The 23145-nt window shown below is 43.8% G+C and overlaps 1 protein-coding gene across 1 annotated transcript; it reads left to right on the forward strand.

Moving 5' to 3' along the window:
* The first annotated feature begins 3297 nt into the window (after positions 1-3297).
* Positions 3298-22862, forward strand: GMPPA (GDP-mannose pyrophosphorylase A). The gene is made up of 12 exons (XM_060772867.2): positions 3298-3483; positions 6689-6786; positions 7185-7288; positions 8426-8618; positions 10506-10565; positions 12962-13092; positions 13522-13656; positions 14914-15011; positions 16302-16348; positions 16778-16870; positions 21045-21213; positions 21351-22862. The coding sequence occupies exons 1-12, from the start codon at positions 3444-3446 to the stop codon at positions 21449-21451; spliced, it is 1269 nt and encodes a 422-aa protein (XP_060628850.2). The 5' UTR covers positions 3298-3443; the 3' UTR covers positions 21452-22862.
* The last annotated feature ends 283 nt before the right edge of the window (positions 22863-23145 follow it).

Here is a 23145-nt window from a genome sequence, read left to right on the forward strand (position 1 = left end):
GGTCTTGTGTGTGCTGCATATAAATCAAAATATCATCTCTGTCTTGCATGAAAAGCATGTGGCATCAGGGCTTTGCAGTCAAAATAGTCATCTTAGAAGCAGTCTGTTCCAAAATCATTTTAGAAGCAGTCTGTTCCAAAATCTGTAGAATAAAAAATTCTAATTATGTGATTGGGTCACTTTAGGGTTGCCCTAAATGAGAAATGTCTCGAGGGCCCATAATAACAACACACTACTTATGCCTAGTTCCCATAGGCTAAGGCCATGGGACTTAAAGTAGAATCATAAGGGCCTAGTGTGAAAAGCCCCGAGATCAAAGCTTCCATTATTTATGACAGCAGTGGGCAAGGAGGAGTCCTTCAGAGGTTGTTGGACTGCAACTCCACCCATCCATTGTGTTGGCTAGGGCTGATGGGAGTTGCAGTCCAACATGCAAAGGGCTGCAGATTCCTTATTCTGGGTTAAAGGAAGATGACATGTACCTTGTGACATAAAACACATATATACATACAGACACATACTGAGAACTCCTCCAGGTGGGATGAATGTTTCAAGAGACTGCAGGACTTGTTCCTAAATTTTGTTTTATACATCCAGATTATAATTCAGTACTACAGGCAGTCTGGAGTTACACTTTGAAAATGTACCTGTTCCAACTTACAAACAAATTCAACAATTTAATTGTTGAATTGTTTAAGGCATTGAATTTTGCCTCTGCTATAAGCCGCCTTGAGTCCCCTATAGGGTTGGGAAGGGTGGGATATAAATATAGTAAATAAATAAATAAGGACAAACCCCCAGAACTTATCTTATTCATAACTTGGAGACTGACTGTATTTTCTAGCAATTCTCAAGGCTAGCTGCAACACTCCCATGTCAGTTTCTTTTCATTCTGAATATCTTTTTTCTTAAAATAATAATACTTTATTTATAAACCACCCTTATTATTATTAATAATAATAATAATAATAATAATAATAATAATAATATTTATTTATAAAGAGACTCAGGCCAGTTCACAAGAAAAACAAAATGGCAAACATTCAATGCCAAAAAACAAATAAACAGCACTCAAGGCAAAATATATAATAAATATATTCAATAAATGTATAAACAACCAGAACCTAGGCTTAAACTAAATAAACATCATAAACACATGATGCCAAACCAATTAAACACAATGCGTTAAAAGCATAGTATAATGCATTACATCATCAGGCTGAGATAGGTGTCCTATGCCCGGGGAAGAATGAGTTTAAGATATGCTAGTCCTCCTCCTCTAGGTTACACAGATGAGACTTTAAAAGTTTTTTAAAGGAGAGGAGAAAGGGGGCCATTTTTAGTTCTTTGGGGAGCGAGTTCCAGAGGCGGGGAGCAGCCACGGAGAAGGCCTCTTTTCTTGTTCCCTCCAGCCATACCTGAGACGGGGGTGGGACCGAGAGCAGGACCTCCTACATGGACTGCTGAGCTCATGCTGGTTTGTATGCAGAGATGCAGTTTTTCAAATAGTCTGAGCCTGAACTGTCAGTGCTTTGGTGTACCACTATCATTAAATAAACAAGAAGGAATTTTGCTTTTCAACCCATTGGACTATCTCATTAAGTCATGCCCCAGCTAGGGGTAAAAAAAAAAAAAAAAACCTTTAGAAAACCTCTGGTGCAAATACAAGAAAAAATTGGAAAGAAAACCTCCTCCTGAAAAAATACAATGGAATCATTCAGAGGTCAAACCATAGGATCTACACCAGGCATAAGCAAACTTGGGCCCTCCAGGTGTTTTGGACTTCAACTCCCACAATTCCTAATGGCCGGTAGGCTATTAAGAATTGTGGGAGTTGAAATCCAAAATACCTGGAGGGCTAAAGTTTGCCCATGCCTGAGCTACACCATGAGAGCTCTCGTATTTTTAGTGTAATCAGGAAGAGCCCACAGGAAAAACATACTAACTTCCTGCTCTTCTGAACTTGCTTTCCTTTATAATCTCAAAAAGATGTAACATGTAGACTTATTTTCTCTAGAAGATGTTCCTCCTTATCTGAGGTCTATATAACCAGCACAGAATGTCACCAGAGATTGTTTGTTATTTAAGAGGATGTTGACAGGGTCTGGCAACCACAACTTCTTGTTGTTGGCTCTGAGCATATACTATTGCGGTCACAGTATTTCCAGGGTAATACTTGAGAGTTGACATGTAGTCAGTGGCGGCCATCTCTCCCTGATATCCCAGCATGCAACTTTATGACGGTCAAGAAATACCTTTGAATGCTAGAGTGTTAGCTTCCAGAAACAGAACATGGTGACTAGAGAGAAAAGGCTATTTCTAAATGCATGCTTGATTGCAAAACAATCTAACAGACTAGATGTCAGGGGAAACCTTTACCTTTACCTATGAGATTAAAAAACTATAGCAGAACGTGCTATAGTTTAATAAACCTTTTCAATGTTTTATGATAGAAACAATTAGGAAATGACATTTATAACCCAGGAACAAAACTCGTGTTACACATTTATTTATTTATCGTGTCAGGAGCAAGCCAAACAGTTGTATTGCATTTTTAAACAAACAAACAAAACACAAAGTTTGCAAGCTTGGTAGTTGATTAAATGTCCTTTGACCAGTAGCTGACCACTTGGAGTGCCTCTGGTGTTACTATAAGAAGGTCCTCCATTGTGCATGCTGGGCACCTCTTTGATTGCCATGGCTCAATTTTGTGGAAATCTGGGATTTGTTGTGTAGTGAAACACCAGTATTAAGATCTGGCAAAACTACCACTCCCATGACTCCATAGCAGTGAGCCCTAAACTCAAAGGGGTGTCAAATTGCATTGAATCTATACTGAAGCACCTTTAGAGAGGAGTCTGGACTTTGCCTCCATTCCCTTGGCAATGCCTCCCCCTAGAGGTTCTAGGCGGCATTGCAGGATCCCACCCTCGCAGCAAAGCCGGCTGCTATGGAGGAGATATAAATACTTTCCCTTCCTGGGCATTGCTGGGATCTATTGAGGCTCCTCTGTGACTGGTCCACGTTGCAGGAGGCGCAGAAGAGAGGGAGCAGCAGCAGAGAGAAACGCCACCACTTTTGAATGACATGACTCAATGCTCTGGGGTCGTGGGAGGTGTAGTTTCACAAGGACTTGGAGCCTTCTGTGCCAAAGAGGGCTGGTGCCTCTCCAAACACATAAGATTCCATAGCATTGAGCCATGGCTGGTAAAATGGGGCCACGCTGCATTTATTCTGCAATATAGATGCACTTCCCCTCGGATTGGCCAGGAGAGGTTTGGCCAAGAGAGGCGCTGTCCCGCCCCGTGACCCGGGCGTTTTGGCGTGACGTGGCGTTTCCACGTGTTCGGAAGTAGGGCTCGCCATTCAAGTGGAGCTGAGCGAGGACATCGGGGGCTCTCTCGTGGCTGCTTTTCCCCGCATCATCTTTGCTCACAACAGAGATGCTGAAAGCCGTCATCCTCATCGGGGGACCCCAGAAAGGTAAGACCCACCTCCACGCCTCCTAATTTTTCTCTTCCTAAACCTGTCCCAGGGAGTCTCCTGCCCTTCAACCGCCCCATAAGCCATTGCCCCACCAGTCCAGGATCAACAGTATAGGTAAAGGTTTCCTTCCCCCTGACATTAAGTCCAGTCGTGTCCGACTCTGGGGGTTGGTGCTCGTCTCCATTTCTAAGCTGAAGAGCCGGCATTGTCCGTAGACGCCTCCAAGGTCATGTGGCCGGCATGACTGCATGGAGTGCCATTCCCTTCCTGCAGAAGTGGTACCTATTGATCTATTCACATTTGCATGTTTTTGAACTGCTAGGTTGGCAGAAGCTGGGGCTAACAGCGGGAGCTCACCCCACTCCCAGGATTCGAACCTGCGACCTTTCGATCAACAAGTTCAGCTGCGCCACCGGTGACTCCCTAACAGTATATATTTTTAGAATATTGCTGCTTCTTCTTAACCTTGGGTGAATCTACACTGTAGACACTCCTTGAACTCAATGCTATGGAATTGTGGGATTTGCGGTATTATTATTATTAAACTTTATTTGTACCCCGCTACTATCTCCCCAAGGGACTCGGTGCGGCTTACATGAGGCCGAGCCCACAATACAACAATAAAACATAGCAACAGTAATACAATAATAAATAAACTCATAAACAGAAAATAGCAATAAACATTAACAATAACACAATGACGTTGTTTAACCCCTGCCACATCAAATTACAACTCCCATGATGATGATGATAATAATAATAACTTTATTTTTGTATCCCACCGTCAAGCCAAAGAGACTCAGGAAGGCTTACATGGGGATTAAGTCCAGGAAAACAGAGATTAAAATATAACACAGTAAAATTAGAAATACAAACATCATAAAAACATAAATATCAACAACGACCAATAGCCTAATATAGTGACCACATATTGAGCTAAGGAGTGAGGCAGGGGCTTGTGCAAAACAGTTGCAAGGACAGGGCTGATAGAAACATACAGGAGTCAATTAGAAGAAGAAGAACTCTATTTTTCAACCCCGTCTCCATCTCCCAAGTCCGGCTTACATGGGGCCCAAGCCCAAGGCAGAATACAATTAAAAGCAAAGCAATAACAATTAAGACAGCATAAAACAGCGTAAAACAACATAACAATTATATTATGTATTTAAAAACTCTAAAATTACAACAGCAAAACAACAGAGAAGAAACAAATAAGGACATCTAATCACCTCTCAACAAAAGATTGCCCCAGGCACTGCCAGGCCATCAAATGCTAATCAAGGTGGTCAGTTGAAACATTTACACCTAGCTCCAACAGACAAGAGTCTTTTGTCCCACCCTGGTCATTCCACAGATATATGAAACCATTTTCCTAGTTCCAACAAACCTCACTACCTCTGAGGATACTTGCCATAGACGCAGGCGAAACGTCAGGAGAGAATGCCTCTACAACATGGCCATATAGCCCGAAAAAACCTACAACAACCCAATAACAATAATAGTTAGCAACAACAATAATAGCAGACTAATTTTGGAGGGGGGAGGGGGACCATTTCATGAACTAGTTAAAGGATAAGTGGTTTAGTAAGGTGGATAACAATGTAAACATTTTATTTATTTATTTATTTGGAACATTTATACCCCGTCCTTCTCAACCTCCGAAGAGGGATTCAGGACGGCTTCCAACAGGCAACTATTTGATGCCAACACAATATAATAACATAATGTAAAATACAATTATCGTACGTTTAAAACAGTTGTAAATATACATTAAAACAGTTTGCCGGTTCAAATCGTCATCCAAATTACTCCATTGCGGTCCACTAAAACCTTATCTTCTAAGTCAGTCTATTCTGCAAACGCTTGATCCCGCAGCCAGGATCTGAGTTTCTTCCGGAAGGTCAGGAGGAATGGGACAGATCTAATCTCATTAGGGAGGGAGATCCACAGCCAAGGGGCCACCACAGAGAAGGCCCTGTTTCTCGTCCCCACCAGAGTGGTGGTGGGACCGAGAGCAGGGCCTTGCTGGATGATCTTAAGGTCCTTGGTTCGTAGAGGGAGATTCGTTCAGACAGGTAAACTGGGCCAGAATCGTTTAGGGCTTTTTATGTTAAAACCAGCACTTTGAATTGTGCCCAGAAGCTAATAAGCATCCAGTGGAGCTGGTGTAACAGGGGAGTTGTACGCTCCTTGTATCCCATTCCCATGAGCAACCTGGCCACTGAGCATTGGACTAGCTGGAGTTTCTGAGTAGTCTTCAGAGACAACCCCACGTAGAGTGCATTGCAGTAATCTATTCGGGATGTAACCAGAGTGTGGACCACCGTGGCTGGGTGAGACCTCTCAAGATATGGGCGCAGCTGGCGCATAAGTTTTAATTGTGCGAAAGATCCCCTAGCCATAGCTGAAACCTGGGGTTCCAGGCTCGGTGATGATCACTCCCAAGCTGCGAACCTATGCCTTCAGGGGGAGTGTAATCCCATCCAGCACAGTCTGTAACCCTATAACCTGTTCAGCCTTCCAACTTATCAGGAGGACCTCTGTCTTGTCTGGATTCAATTTCAATTTGTTCGCTCTCATCCAGACCATTACAGCAGCCAAGCAGCGGTTCAGGACCTGAACAGCCTCCTTGGTAGCAGGTGGGAAGGAGTGACAGATTTGGATGTCATCTGCGTACAGGTGACCCCACACCACGAAACTCCGGATGATCTCCCCAACAGCTTCATGTAAATGTTAAACAACATAGGAGACAGTACTGAACCCTGTGGGACCCCACAGTACAATGGCCGTAGGGCCAAGCAGGTGTCCCCCAACAACACCTTCAGTGAGCGACCTAGAAAGGACTGGAGGACTAGAGCCACAGTGCCTCCAAAACACCTGGGAGCCCACAGGTTGAGAACCATTGGGTTAAACCTTTGTGCCGGCTGAACTGCTGTCATAGAGGTTGGTGGTTTGAATCTGCGGGATGGGATGAGCTCCCATCTGTCAGCTCCAGCTTCCCATGTGGGGACGAGAGAAGCTTCCCACAGGATGGTAAAACATCTGGGTGTCCCCTGGGCAACGTCCCTGCAGACGGCCAGTTCTCTTACACCAGAAGCGACTTGCAGTTTCTCAAGTCACTTCTAACACGATCAAGCAAACAAAAATAAAACAACTAGAGGACTGCCAATCCAATAACTCCAGAATCTGCTTCCTTTGGCAGGGACCCGTTTCCGACCCTTGTCTTTTGAGGTGCCCAAGCCCTTGTTTCCTGTGGCAGGAGTGCCTATGGTCCAGCACCATATTGAGGCATGCACTAAGGTAAGTGGGGTGCATTTGGGGGGGGGGGAGGGGCTTGGGAGTGGAGCAGAATAAGTACCTGGACTTGTGTTCACTTTACTTTCATTGTTATTTCCAACTTATGGCACCCTTAAGACTTGGGGTTTTCTTGACAAGATGTATTCAGAAAAGGGTTTGCATTGTTTTCATCTGGGGCTGAGAGAGTGTGGTTTGTCCAGGGTCACCCAGTGTGTTTCCATAACCAAGTGAAGATCCAGAGTTTTCAGGACAACCCTCAGATCCAGATACACCAGGCTGGCTCCTTCTGTTCACTTCTAGTTCATCACCAAACAAGTCAGGGAGAGGGAAGGGAGCTCTCAGGGCTATAGGGCTTGCTATGAGTGAGACATGTCTCCCCTTTTGCCTTCCCTCCTCTCCAGGTACCCAACATGAAGGAGATCCTCCTGATTGGTTTCTATCAGCCTAATGAGGCCCTCAGCCGCTTCCTGGTCTCGGCACAGCAAGAGTTCAAAATCCCCATACGGTGAGTAGCCAGCTGGCATTTTAGGTGAGAGATTTTGGTCAGTTTTCCAGCCTGGCCAACTATGAGACACGGTGGAAAGTGTAAACCATGGTTTAGAAGACCATAAATTCCCTGTTCTTGGTTTAAACTCTAAATGAATTGCCAGGCATTGGGAGCATCGACAATGCAGTTTGACACCCCTTTAACTCCCATGGCTCAATGGGATGGAAGCCTGGGAGTTGTAGTTTAGTGAATCACCAGCACTATTAGACAAAGATGGCTAGACTTGCAAAGCTCCCATAACTGCTTACATTGAGCCATGGTAGTTGATGTAGAACTTCATTATTTCTACAGTATGCATGCTCCTGTTGTTGTTGTTTTGCATTGCATTGTCCTTTAACGCTAACCTTTACATGAGGGTAGGATGAGCACCTCCAGGAGGGGTCCAAGAGCCAAATCCCATTAATTACAGAGCCACCATGAACTACACTGAGTCACAAGGTCTAGAAAATCACTGCTGTGTTGCCTTCATAATTCTCTGTCTTTTTTTTTTTTTTTTTTAAACTGTTGTAGGAGAATATGAGCTCAGCTTTGGGGCCATGTTATTCCTATTTATTTTATGCCACATATCCCTTTCTCCATTTTACCTGACTTTACCATATTGCATTACATATATCTGCTGGCATGAGCTTGATGCATGGAGGCTTGAAAGGTAAAGTAAAGGTTTCCCCTGACATTAAGTTCAACCGTGTCTGACTCTGGCCGGTGGTGCTCATGTCCATTTCTAAACCAAAGAGCTGACATTGTCCATAGACACCTCCAAGGTCATGTGGCCAGCATGACTGCATGGAGTGCCGTTACCTTCCCTCAGAAGCGGTACCTATAAATCTACTCACATTTGTATCTTTTTGAACTGCTAGATTGACAGAAGATGAGGCTAAAAGCAGGAGCTCACACCACTCCCCTGATTCAAACCACCAACCTTTTGGTCAGCATGGTCAGCAGCTCAGTAGTTTAACCCACTGCGACACCAGGGGGCCCTGGTTTATCCATAGTAAAATCTGTTATGTTGAAAATACTACAGGGCTCTTTGTTTGCTTTGTTGCAAGAGGCATAGGTCATCTTCTACAACGTAAGATCACTATGTTTTCCCTCTAGATATCTACAAGAATACGCAGCTCTTGGCACAGGTGGAGGCATCTACCACTTCCGGGATCAGATCCTCTCAGGAAACCCCGAAGCCTTCTTTGTGCTGAATGCCGACGTCTGCTCTGCCTTCCCTCTCAATGAGATGCTCAGCTTCCACCGGCAGCGGGGTGATCCAGACAGCTTCCTTATGCTGGGCACCACGGTAATAATGGGCCTTGACTCTTTATGGGCTGAATTGCTTAGGGTCAAGGATGGGGGCTGGTCTTCAGTCTTCTAGATGCTTTGGACTACAACTCCTACAGTTCCTTACCATTTCCTATGGTACCTGAGGCTTCTGGAAGTCCAAATCCAAACTTATGGATGCTGGTAGTTTTTGTTGGGCAAGTGGGCTTGTTGACAAAAGACTCTCCTCATAAATGTACAGCAGAGCAAACTATCAGCTACAGCATGACCCAGCACCAGTAGCCCAAAGTGATAAAAAGAACAAAAACAAAAACCAATGTTTTCTCTTCCATAGGAGGCTTTTCTTTGTAGTAAAATAATATAGTTGTTCTATTTACAAGAAGGTTTCCACAACATGAATAAACAAATACAAGTAGCTTTACATGCAGCAGCCTTCACACTCTGGTGCTTTCTCACACGAGGCTTCTCTCACACTGAGGTTTACCTCATGCTCCTCAGGACGACACTAGCTTTGGCCTCCTAACTCATAATAGGCTTCAGCCTACTGACTCTCCTCAGGATGACACTAGCTTTGATCTACTAACTCATAACAGGCTTCGGCCTGCTCACTCTCCTCAGGACAACACTAGCTTTGGCCTACTAACTCATAACAGGCTTCGGTCTACTCACTCTCCTCAGGATGACACTAGCTTTGGCCTACTAACTTGTAACAGGCTTCAGCCTACTCACTCTCCTCAGGACAACACTAGCTTTGGCCTACTAACTCATAACAGGCTTCAGCCTACTCACTCTCCTCAGGACAACACTAGCTTTGTCCTACTAACTCGTAACAGGCTTCAGCCTACTCACTCTCCTCAGGACAACACTAGCTTTGGCCTACTAACTCATAACAGGCTTCGGCCTACTCACTCTCCTCAGGATGACACTAGCTTTGGCCTACTAACTTGTAACAGGCTTCGGCCTACTCACTCTCCTCAGGACAACACTAGCTTCGGCCTACTAACTTGTAACAGGCTTCAGCCTACTCACTCTCCTCAGGACAACACTAGCTTTGGCCTACTAACTCATAACAGGCTTCGGCCTACTCGCTCTCCTCAGGACAACACTAGCTTTGGCCTACTAACTCGTAACAGGCTTATCCTACTCACTCTTTTCAGGACAACACTAGCTTTGGCCTACTAACTCATAACAGGCTTCGGCCTACTCGCTCTCCTCAGGACAACACTAGCTTTGTCCTACTAACTCGTAACAGGCTTCAGCTACTCACTCTTTTCAGGACAACACTAGCTTTGGCCTACTAACTCATAACAGGCTTCGGCCTACTCACTCTCCTCAGGACAACACTAGCTTCGGCCTACTAACTCGTAACAGGCTTCAGCCTACTCACTCTCCTCAGGATGACACTAGCTTTGGCCTACTAACTCATAACAGGCTTCGGCCTACTCACTCTCCTCAGGATGACACTAGCTTTGGCCTACTAACTTGTAACAGGCTTCGGCCTACTCACTCTCCTCAGGACGACACTAGCTTTGGCCTACTAACTCATAACAGGCTTCGGCCTACTCGCTCTCCTCAGGACAACACTAGCTTTGGCCTACTAACTCGTAACAGGCTTCGGCCTACTCACTCTCGTCAGGACGACTCTAGCTTTGGCCCACTGCTTCTAACAGGTTTCAGCCTACTAACTCTTTCAGTGCTAGACTCACACTTTTGTAATCAAAAATACCCAGTTAATTTTTAATATTTCTGACAGTTTCACACACTTGACTTAGGGAACTGAAGTCTGTGCAGAGTGAAGGGATTGGTGCACTGTGCTTTGCAGGAAACCTTTTGTAGGGTTCAGTTCAGTTGTGAAAACGGACATCTTCTCTCACCTTGCTTTGTGACCATTATTCTTTCTCTACAGGCCAACAGGAAACAGTCTCTCAACTATGGATGCATTGTGGCAAATTCAGACACGCATGAGGTATGCAAAAGAAAGACTGGTTGAAAGCCCACCTGATAAAGGGGGACACCCAGTGCCTCTGAGACAAAAGTCAAAAGAGCAGTCCTCTCTTTCATTGTACAAAAGCCAACATGATTGGCAGTTTAAGCTGCCCAGTACTCCTGTTGGGACAGTGCCGCCCACCATACTTGAAAGTTGCAGCTTAATTGGGAAGAGGGAACAAGGCAGGTCATGGAAGTTGCCATTTCTTTCCTTCCACACTTGGTTGCTTCCTCCTAGCAGCTGCCACTTGAAGCATTCATCTTGTTCTATTTGATGGAGAAATTGAGAACCAGTGTCCCTCCAGATGTTTTAACTTACATCTCAATCTTTCCTAACCCAACGTAAACATTGATGAGAAATTCTGGGAACTTTACTCCAAATAGTCTGGAGAGCTAAATACCCCGTCTCCACTCAATGATAGGGGTGGCCCTGTCAGCAAATCCCTCCTCAAATCTTTCCTACTGCTTTGTGGTTTCTGAGCAAGTGTCACTCACTTCACTCCACCTTGTTGGGTAGAACTGAAATATCAGCCCTATTGGGACACAAAGTTCAGATGAGCGATGAAACTGAGCAGGAAGGCAAACAGACAAGAAGAAATAATTTTGGCCAAAGGGTCTGTTGAGCCCCAGCAGTGCTTTCAGTCCAACCTACTCATAGCACTGGCCAAAATGGATAAGAATTATTCCATGCATCGGTATTTTATAGTATTAGGGAAAACTAACTTTTGTATCTTATTTGTTTTTTGATGCAGCAGAGCATCCCAAAACAATTAGGATACAAAAGCTGAGTATCAGCTCATTAGCGTGCAGAGCGTGAAGTGCCGTGTGATGTGGCTGTAAAGAATTTAGAGCTTAGGAGGCAAACATGCAGAGTCCAATCTTTAAAAAATCACAAAAGGTTTATTTACAATAATAAGATATAACTTCATTTCTTAATAATCAAGGACTGGATCTGAGCTACTCTAACACCCATCTCTTCTAAGGTTTCAAGAGGGGGAAAAAGTCAATCACTACATCTCTCCTGACACGCAGAGATAAATCCCAAAGCACACAGCACATACAGTGTTCCCCCGCTAGTTTGCGGTTCGCCTATTGTGGACTCACTGTTTCGCGGGTCCCCCCGTTCCCCCCCCCCCCCGTCCCCCCGGAGCTGCAGGAGGGGAGCCAGGTGCTAGGAAATGGTGGGGCTGGAGGATGCTGGAGCCCCTGGGGGCGACGGGGCCTTGCTCCCTTCAGGCTAAGAGGAGGAGGAGGAGGCAGCGGCGGAGAAAGAGGGCGATCCCAGGCTGGATTAGAAGAAGAGTGAAGGAGAAGAAGAGCGTCCCTGTGTGCTTGCAGCAAACAGCGACAGAACAGCAGCAGCAACTCCCTCTTCCTCCTCTTCTTCCTCGGAGGCCCCTTGGCAGTGGCATCAACAGTGCCCAAGGGGCCTCCGAGGAAGAGGCAGAGGAGGAAGGAGTTGCTGCTGCTGCACTGTCACCGCCTGCTGCAAGTGCTCGGGGGCGCTCTTCTTCTCCTTCGCGCTTCTTCTCACCCAGCCTGGGCTTCCCAAGGGGCCTCCAAGGAAGGGGAAGAGGAGGAGAAGAGCAAATGAGAATGAGAAGAAGAGTGCCTCCGAGCACTTGCAGCAGGTGGCAACAGAGCAGCAGCAACAACTCCCTCCTCCTTCGTTTCTTCCTCCTCCTCTTTCTCGGAGGCCCCTTGGCAGTGGCATCAACAACTCTTCTTCTCATCCAGCCTGGACTTCCCAAGGGGCCTCCAAGGAAGAGGAGGAGAAGAGCAAAGGAGAAGAAGAAGAGCATCCCCGAGCACTTGCAGCAGGCGGTAACAGCGCAGCAGCAGCAAGTCCCTCCTCCTCCACCTCTTCCTCGGAGGCCCCTTGGCTTCCCTACATTGCGGATTTTCATTTATCACGGGTGGTTCAGGAATGTAACCCCCGCGATAAGTGAGGGAACACTGTACTCTCCATACTAAAGTGTAAGAAGGCAGGAGTCAGATTCAAAAAGCTTGCAGTAGTAAAGTTTCCATTTCAAACAACCAGTCAGAATGAGAGCAGAAACGGAGAGGAGAGAAGAAATAGAAACTTTCCCACCTGTCATTCAGGAGACATCAGGGAAGGGAAACCCTTAGCCTATATTATACTAACTAAACTGTTCCTCATTGAGGACTTAAGGCTTGTGCAGTGTGGGGCTGAATTCCAACATATAGAACTTCAGAAAAAAAGATAAAGGGTGCATGAGCAATATCTAATGCATATCTTGTCACCCTTATCTTAGGTCTCTGTGAACAGCATAGAATAATTTTCAGACTTCCTTTTGGTGAAGTTGTTTCTCAAGCTTTCTTTTTCCTTGCTCAGACGCTATCTGTCTTGTCCAGGTCCTGCACTATGTGGAGAAGCCCAGCACATTTGTCAGTGAGCTTATCAACTGTGGCATCTACTTGTTCACTCCGGCTATCTTCCGTCACATTGGAGCTGTCTTCCAACGGAACCAGCAAGAACTGCTCCTGTAAGTCTTTCCTGAGCATGTTTTGCCTCCCTCCTCCTCTCAGTGGCAGGTCACTCATCTACCATCTCTCTCTTTCTGTTTTTCTCCATCTACTCTTCCACTTTGCCCTCCTCTTCCTGTCATCCTTTGCCCACTTGTAGGGGCGCATGCATTGGGTAAGTTTCAGACTCTCCCCTCATCTTGCATGCTCCACACCCAAAGATTGTGGTGATGCAGCTCTGCTTGGACACTTAGGCTTAGAGGTTTCCTAGTTGCTGACATCATATTCAGCTCCCAGTCTGCAAATAGGCTTTTGTTGTTTTGTTTTGTTGTCTTGTTTAGTTATTTGTCTATACAAACAAATAATCATTTCACCTCTAGCTGACCATCACTTCTCTGGCAAGCAGAATGCTGTGCTTCTCTCACTTTTGGTTTGTCTCATTCTTGCAGAGAGGAGAGCACCAATGGTTGGCAGCGAGCTGAAGCCATCAGACTGGAGCAAGATGTTTTCACAGCCCTTGCTGGGCAGGGACGCCTCTTTGCCTACAGAACAGAGGGGTTCTGGAGCCAAATCAAGTCTGCTGGGTAAGGAGAGCAAGAGATACACTTGGCTCACTGTATAGGCAGATAGGCAGGTGTAAGTCAGTTGGTGAACAGAGCAGGCCATAATACGTTTCTCCCATCAGAGGAGGGCGAATGGGTACCTCCTTCCCTTGCCATCTGTAGAAGCCACTTACATTGGCACTTTAACTGTCTTGCAACATAGCATCACAGAACAGAAGGGAAACTTTGAGGTCATTCTATGGATCCCAGCTTTGCCTGGCTTAAGCGAATATGTGTAGGACTGTACTTTTTGTTTTGCACATGGATGGGTTGGGGAAAGGTAATCCAGCTTCAAGTTAAAATCATAGAATTGGAAGAAACCTCATAGGCCATCCAGTCCAACCCCCTGCCAAGAAGCAGGAAAATCACATTCAAAACATCCCCGACAGATGGGCATCCAGCCTATGTTTAAAAACCTCCAAAGAAGGAGCCTCCACCTCACTCCGAGGCAAAGAGTTCCACTGCTGAACAGTTCTCACCATTAGGAAGTTCTTCCTAATGTTCAGGTGGAATCTCCTTCCTTGTTGTTTGAAGCCATTTTTCCACATCCTAGTCTCCAGGGCAGCAGAAAACAAGCTTGCTCCCTCCTCCCTATGACTTCCTCTCAGATATTGATACATGGCCCTCATCATGCAGGCTAAACATGCCCAGCTCTTTAAGCCGCTCCTCATAGGGTTTGTTGGGCTTACATAAAGGCAGTGATATTGTCAGAGTCAAAATATTTGAAGATGAGTGGGGCAAGTGACAGCTGATCTTTGCATAGCCCTTTTCAGTCCTTCATTTTGGCTGTTGTCCTGTAGCTTCCAGATCCCATGAGTCCAAGCTGTATACCTTTTCCTGTCTATTTAGCTCTTGATTTTTTTTTAAAAAAATCTACCTAATTGTAAAATATGGATCTTTGAGGCAAGATGTATAGAAATCTCAATAATTTATTCTGGGGCTTATACAATGGGAGCATTAGTCCAACAAAAGGAAAGAAGGAAGGACATTTGAACTTCCCTTCTGGCTTCAGAATTGGAGAGAGGCAATAAAAAGAGAGGAAATAATTTAAACCATACAGGTTCTACAATAGATTAAATTCTCATTCAGTTGACCGTGGCTTCCTTATGATCTAAGAGTTATTTGTTTATTTATTCTGTCGTGCTTTACCCTCCAGAGGTTGGCACAATGGAAACAGTGCAGTTTTAGAGGTGGAGGGGCAAGTGTCATATATAATTTCCACCTTGTTCTCATTTCTAGGTCTGCCATCTATGCCAATCGCCTTTATCTTAGCTGTTACAGCCAGTGCCATCCTGAGAGACTTGCCCAGAACCGGCCTGGTGGGCCCACCATCCGAGGTTCTTTTTGCGCTCTTTAACCTTTTGTGAGATGAAAACACACAGGAACAAGACAGGGAGTTTGCATTCCCAATGATAAGACAAGGGAGGAGAAGCTGCAGAGTTTCCAAAAACTGCATCTCACCCAGTTTTGGCCCCTCCAAATCTCTCCAGACATCACCTCACAGGTTGCACAAAACTAAAAGGGACATCCCAGTCATTTCCTGGTTCTGTATTTCATTCTGAAGCCTTTTTTGTGGTGCACGTCTCCAGGAAGTTATTAAAAAATACTCTTCTGGAGCATGATTCTCCATTTTTAAACCAAAAATTATTTGGTTACGGATTATTGGGAGGATTCTGAGGGCCCAGGAGGAGAGGCAAAAACCACAGCAAAACAAAACCTCTGGAGCCATAGCTTGCACAGTTCTTACCCATAAAATAATCAAGTCAGGGAGCCCATCTGTTAACTTCTCAGATAATGCTTGTCTATCCCAGAACCAGTTATAGGTGCTCTCAAAAGTGTGATTCCTTTTTTCTGCCTTTACGGAGAAGGCCTCATTTGCCTTCCATTGTTTTTGTAAATTTGGTCCAATGGACAGCAGCCAGATTTCTCACTAGAATGTTGTACAGGGAGCACACAAACTCCCCTGTTACGTCAGCTCCGCTACCAAGTCTGCTACCAAGCACAATTCAAAGTGCTGTCATTAGCCTATAAAGCCTTAAATGGTTCCGGCCCAGCTTACCTGTCTCCTTCTGTGAACCACCTTGGAGGTTAAGATCATCTGGGGAGGCCCTGCTCTCGGTCTCAGCTCCTTCACAGGCGTTTTTGGGGACGGCCTTCTCAGTGGTGGCTTCTTGACTATGGAACTCCTTCCCCAATGATATTCGATCAACTTCTTCCCTCCTAGCCTTCAGAAAGTTAAAACTTGGCTATGGGACCAAGCTTTCAGAGAGTAACTGCAGTGCAATAAGTGAATGTAGAATTGACGCAATAATAATCAGGAATGGCTCTGGACTATGATCTTGGATGACGTGATTTTAATAATTGATATAATTGTTTCATGTTTTAATTCTGTGTTTTTAATATAAATGTTTATTTAATTGTATGTTTTTATGGCATTGACTTGTCCGTATGTGAGGCTGCTCTGAGTCCCCTTCAGAGTAGAGAAGGGCGGGATACAAATGTTGTAAATAAATAAACCTTATCTTTTGTTTGGGTTTCTGAATATGTCCTAACTGTATTTGATGAGAACTGTCATTCTTTTAAGGATGCAGGAGTCTGATTTTGCTGTGCCTTCTTGTTCCATTCAGGAAATGTCTACATTCATCCAACAGCCTCAGTGGATGCCAGTGCAGTGGTAAGCGCCCTGGGTGTGGTGTCTGCCTTCAGAGTCAGCAACCTCTAGAGATCTGGGGTCCAGTTCTGCCCGAGAATCTGTTATGGCACATCCCAGCCACTCCTCTCCCCAAATTGAAATTGTTTGGATTTCATTGAAAACTGCTCTTTTAAACTTTTTTTAATGACAGAGAAAGCAAAACAAAAGCTGGAATTATTTTTGCTTTGGGAGTGCTGGCATTCCTCCATCATCTGAGACAGGGGGCTTTGCTCAACATTTATGGAGGCATGCTTAATGATGATGGTGGTAATAATAGTAATAATACATTTCCTACTCACCTCTCCTCATGGTTCAAGTATCTGGGGCCCTGCATGCCTTGGGTTGAGGAGAGTGAGTGGGAGGCAGAGTCTTTGCATGCCAGTTTATCAATTGCTTTATGCTTCCCTTCAGCTCGGCCCCAACGTTTCCATTGGGAAAGGTGTAATGATTGGGGCTGGAGTGCGTGTGCGGGAATCCATCATTCTTCATGGAGCTTCTCTTCAGGTAAGTGATCATACCTATTGAATCCTTTTCCCCTTGACAATATGGATTTTAAGGTGGCCAACAGCAATACATTTGGCCCTCCTTTTCCACAGATTTTGTGTTCACAAATTCAGCTATCCACAACTTGAAAATACATATTAAAAATTCAAAAAGCAAGTCTTGATTATTCTGTTTGATGTAAGGGATGTCATTTTGCTACACCATAACACATAATAGGACTTCAACATCTATGGATTTTGGTATCCATCAAGTCCTGGAAGCAGACTCCAGTGGAGACCAAGGGAAACGTAAAAACTAGTTGTGAACCCATATAAAAACAGCTTGGTAGTAAGAAGTGAGACCCCCTTTTGATTAAAACTTAGCTGGATGCCAAAGGTCTAAATAAAAATAGGTCTAACCCATCAAGAGGGTGACAGAATTGTATTACTTTATTTCCAGTTTCTGAGCATTCCTCCATGCATTATTTAGTCATGGGACCACACATGAAACATTAAGAAGAAAAGTTGCCAGCCAGCAATAAAGTCTTTCTGCTTTGCCATTTTGTGAATTTTGTGGTTTCCCTTTACTTAATATTTATGAAGCATGCCCTACCCCTTTTAAACAGTGCTGGGGTTGGTGGGAAAAATATGGTGTCCCAACATCTTTCTTGCATGATATAAGACCTGGGGAATCCTCCTAAATGCTGATGGACTACAACTTCCTAATAGTATCCCAGCCCATCACAGAAGAGATGTTCCCTTTCTGGGTATTATTAGTTCTGAATCAGTTTTAAGGGTTTTAATTGTTTATTCTTCACAACATTAATATTTAATTCTATTTTAATGTTTTAATAATTTTTAGTTTTAAATTATATTGAATTGTTTGTATTGTAAGTTGATTTGAGTCTTGTGTATAAAGAAAAATGTGGGTATAAATAAACACAATGTTATATTATGCATCATGGAACGGGTATGCTCCATGATTCCTGACTCTTTGATTGATGTTAGCAGCCAATGTATTTTATTTTGTTTTAATATATGTATAAATGTTCATTTAATGGCCTTGAATGTTTGCCAATATTTGGAAGCCACCCTGAGTCCCTTTGGGGAGAGAGGGCAGGCTAAAATAAATTATTATTATTATTATTATTATTATTATTATTATTATATAATTGTGAGATGTCATCTTACTAGTGCTGAATTGGGGTTGGCATTAATGTGGCTCCAATTTCAAGTAGGAAAGTTTTTTTAAAAAAAGTTTTTATTAAATTTTGCAAACATGTAAATCCAAATGCAAAATTCTATATAATCACAACAGTGATTTAGACAGACTCTTGGCAGTGGTCAGTTGACTGAACATATGGTTCCAGAACCTCCCCCAATGGCTGTCAAGGGCCCACTATAAATACTTTATGGATCTTGTTGCAGCTCATTGGACTTTTTCAGTTTATTCATTCAGTACCAAAATGTGTGATTCCCCAATACCCAAGTCCCATTATACAAAGTAATGTAGTAGGATGGCATTCTTTCTATCAAATAGCAAAATCAAGGTTTGCTTTTGGATTAAGAAATATTTTCTTAATCCAGAATTGGTCAATTTAAACTTTGGATGCAGAATCTGTGGTTGTGGAGAGCCACTTGTATTCAGTAGAGTTAGCTGATCCAAAATGTCCTCAAGTGTTCTGAAAGTTTGTGTATAATTATGTTTCAATTAGCAAAAACAATGAGTGTAATAATTCCTTAAGTTTTGGAGGGTTTTTGCTTTCTTGTTGTTTTCTTGGTGCTCAACAGGTGGCGCTACTGAACTGTAAACTTTCGGTATCATTCTTCGAGAAAACATCATTCTCTTGGCACCATTTAGAGACAAAATGTGTTGTTACAGGCAGTCCCCTACTTATAAACATCCAACTTACATCTGACTTGTAGTTACAAACAGGGTGAGACAACAGGAAGTGAGGCAAAATCTTAAATTTCAGCAGAAAGTGAACAAAATCTGGCTACCAGTATTTGAAAAACTCTAAAATCAGGACAGTAAATAAAGAACACTCAGAAAACAGGGGATTTCCAGACAGGAAACAATCAGGGCCAGCTAACACCTCCCAGCAAAGAATTCCCCTAGGCAGGAAGCAGCCAGGCTTTGAAGCTGCAAGGCCATTCAGTGCTAATCAATGTGGCCAATTGCAACTTTCACATTTGCCTCAAGCAGACAAGAGTTCTTTCTCCCACCCTGGACATTCCACAGATATATAAATCTCACTTGCCTAGTTTCCAACAGACCTCACAACCTCTGAGGATGCCTGCCATAGATGTGGGTGAAACATCAGGAGAGAATGCTTCTGGAACATGACATACAGCCTGGAAAACTCAAAATCTTCCTGTCGGAAATGAGATTCACTCCTGGAAGAGTTATCATAGGAGTAAGGTGTGTCCACTGAAGCTTTATCATCAATTCTTGTTTCCACCACAAGCCAAAATGTTCAAAATCCAGATTATCACAGAGACAGGAAGTGGGGTTAAATCTTTTGAATAAGAGCACAGACAGCAAAACAAACACCACAGGGATGTTAACCCTTTCCTGTGCTACTCAAAACTTTTATATTATCTATCTATCTATCTATCTATCTATCTATCTTTGGCTGGTGTTACACTTATAATATGTACCCGTTCCAACTTACATACAAATTCAACTTAAGAATGAACCTACAGAACCTATCTTGTTCATAACTTGGGGACTGCCTGTATTATGGCATAAGTATCTTCTTCTTGCCTACTGACTACCAGCATATAGATGGCCCAAAGAAGAATAATTGACTATCATGCAAGAGGAAGAGGGTAATAAAACAGACATGCGAGATTGTTAAAATCTCAACATACTGTAACGGCTTCCAGGAATCTCGTAGTCACCACACTGTTTGCTCCGCTTCCGTTTCACCACTTTCCCCCCCTAACCTTTCCTGCACTAAGAAGCCAGAGGAGTTGGAGAGAAGGAGGGGTTTGGTGTTTTTTTTTTAGAAGCTGTCTGAAGTTCTATCCTAATTATATTTTATCATTATAAGAACATTGTGAATATTGTTTGGTTCTCCCATATACCCACAAAGACAGTCACTGTGGTAGCCAGCTCAGGGCAAGTTCATTGAACTACAGAGTGATGAGAAGTGGAAAGTAAACCATTGTGTTTATATACAGTTTTTGTTGGACGAGTGGGCTTATTAACAAAAGACCTTCCTCATAAATATATAGCAGAGTAACTTATCAGCAGTGCAATCTAGCACCAGTGATAAAAAGAACAAAAACACACAGACCAATGTTATCTCTTCCATAGGAGGCTTTTCTTTGTAGTAAAATAATATGGTTACACTATTTACAAGAACAAGGTTTCCATATGTATTTATTTGTTCCCAGATAAACAAATACATAGTAATTTTACACGTAGTGGCCTTCACACGGGAGCTTTCTCACACGAGGCTTCTCTCACACTGAGGTTTACCTCACACTCCTCAGGGCAACACAAGCTTTGTCCCACTAACTCTAACAGGCTTTGGCCTACTCTTCTCAAGACAAAACTAGCTTTGGCCCACTGACTCTTAACAGGCTTCAACCTACTAATTTTCAGTGCCTGGTTCACACTTTTGTAATAAATAATAATAATAATAATAATAATACATAAAACTATTTATACCCCACCTCCATCTCCCCCAAGGGGACTCGGGGTGGCTTAAATAAGGCTACGCCCATCAATACAGTAAACACAATATAAATACAAAAACACAACAAAAATCAGAAAATAAAGTACATAAAATGCAAAACCAATATAAGTAAACAATACAGCAGCATAAAATCAAACATTAAAACAAAAATAATGACACTGGGCAGGGCCAAATTCAAGGATAAAATTTTAAAACACTGGGTGATAGGACAATATAAAAATACTGTTAATTTTTGATATTTCTGGCAGTTTTGACCTCATGACTGGGATTTGGGCCAAAAAAACACATTTGGGGGGGGGGGGGATTGGGAAATATCAGGTGAGTTTCAGCTACTACAGAATGGGGGCCATAGGAACATGTGTAACCTGTGAGCTGCCCTTTTACCATCCCTGACCAAGGACACCCCTCCTTTCTAGCCCCAGTTGAACATTACAAGCAGATTGAACTGGATTAGAATGTGTCATGCTTGATTTACTGTCCTTTCCTCAGGACCATACATGTGTGCTAAACAGCATTGTAGGCTGGGAGAGCACCATCGGGCGCTGGGCCCGTGTGGAGGGGACTCCCAGTGACCCCAACCCTAACGATCCCTATGCAAAGATAGACAGCGAGACTCTTTTCCGGGAGGGCCGCCTCACCCCTTCCATCACCATTCTGGGTAAGTATTTGTATTCGCGGGTCATCCCCTTCTTGCATTAATAATCCCTGTGTTTCTACGGATGCCAGCCTTGCAAGGTGACATTTCTGGTCTCCTCTGTGTCCTTTCCTGATGCCTCCCTGCTCCATCCTCCACAGGCTGCAACGTGACCATCCCTGCTGAAGTTGTCATCCTGAACTCCATTGTCCTGCCTCACAAGGAACTCAGCCGAAGCTTCAAGAACCAAATTATCCTCTGAAGAGGCAGCATGAGGCTGGTGACCTCCTTCTGTACTCAGATTAGCCTCACAATGAGATAGCCAGAGACTATATCAAATCCACCCTCAAGCTGCACTCTGTCTTTGTTTCTGGTTTGATGCAACAAGGACAGCATCAGGACAAACTCCCCTCTTGGCCATGTTTCTGGATGAAGGGCAAGAGCTGCTGTTTGGGACTGGAAGGATTTGAAACAGATGACCTCTTTCTCTTTTTGTAAATGCTACAGAACCCCCCCTCAATGGCAGAAGCCGGTTTCCAGCGTTCTACCTGCATGCTAACCAAGCCAGTTGGTAGGAGAGATGTGGGGAGATGCATAAGCTGTGGGTTTTCTTGGGTTTTAGGGCACGGGTGGGACTTAGGGACAGGTCTTTGTGCTCCTTTGGATCTTATAAAGGTAAAGATTTCCCCTTGACATTAATTCTAGTCGTGTCCAACTCTGGGAGGGTGGTGCTCATCTCCATTTCTAAGCCGGAGAGCCTGCGTTGTCTGTAGACACCTCCAAGGTCATGTGGCCAGCATGACTGCATGGAGCACCGTTACCATCCCACTGAAGCGGTACCTATTGATCTACTCATGTTTGCATGTTTTTGAACTGCTAGGTTGGCAGAAGCTGGAGATAACAGCAGGAGCTCCCATTGCTCCCTGGATTCGAACTGCTGACCTTTCAGTCAGCAAGTTCAGCAGCTCAGCGGTTTCACCCACTGCATTACCAGGGCTCCTCTTTGGATCTTAGATTTCTTTAATCACCAATTCTTGCATGTCTTGGTTATCTTCCTTCTGATTATCCATAGCAGACGTGCAGGCAGTGTTATGGCACAGTAGATTTACAGATGGTTCATAGCACCATGTGGCAGAAAGATCTACAGAAGTGGGAAGGATAAAATGGCAGCTGGATGCAGCAAATATGTATCCAGGAAAATATTTGGGGATGTTAGCTTTTCATTTGAACAGAATGGATTTTCAAAATGCATGGAATAGCTTTTGTTGAGCATGGAAATGGAGGGGAGACTCCAGGTCATGGGAAACTTCCACACTGGTGTTAAGATTGAGTAGCATCCATCCAGAGCTCAGGTCCAAGGAGTGGGTAGTCCTTCAACCAACCTTTCATTGAGAGATCTGAAGTTGAAAGAATAGGACAGCTAGAGTGCTTTTTAAAAATCTGATGTCTATGATATAAAAGTTTTAAAACAAAAATCCAACAGTACTTATTTTTTCTTGCCTTAATAATAAGCTGACAAATCTGGCATGTCACGGGCTGATTTCACATTAAATTACTGAGCTGGCAGCTGCAGAGATGTGCCCAAGGGAATCCAAAAACACAGAGAAGGTTAAGTTTAAAATTTTGCCTCCTGTAAAGTACTTTGGAAAGTGGCATATAAATACCTGAAATAAGTGAATGTGCGGAAGTGGAGTTTCTTTTGAGGCTGCAATTTAGTTCTGAAAATTGGCTTAAATCCATTATCTTCCTCCTGTATGCTCAGAAATTATAATATCCAATAAACTGGAAGCATTACTGGAGGAAATGGCTGAACAAAAACAGAATATCAACATGTGTCCCATACAGAATATCAAAGAATATCATGTCTGTCCGCCTTTCTAATCCAGGTGAACTGCTAAAAGGTAATGTTTTCCCCTGTCCGACTCTGGGGGGTGGTGCTCATCTCCTTTTCTAAGC

Source organism: Anolis sagrei, chromosome 1 (genome assembly GCF_037176765.1).
Source record: "Anolis sagrei isolate rAnoSag1 chromosome 1, rAnoSag1.mat, whole genome shotgun sequence".
In the NCBI taxonomy this organism is placed as follows: Eukaryota; Metazoa; Chordata; class Lepidosauria; order Squamata; family Dactyloidae; genus Anolis; species Anolis sagrei.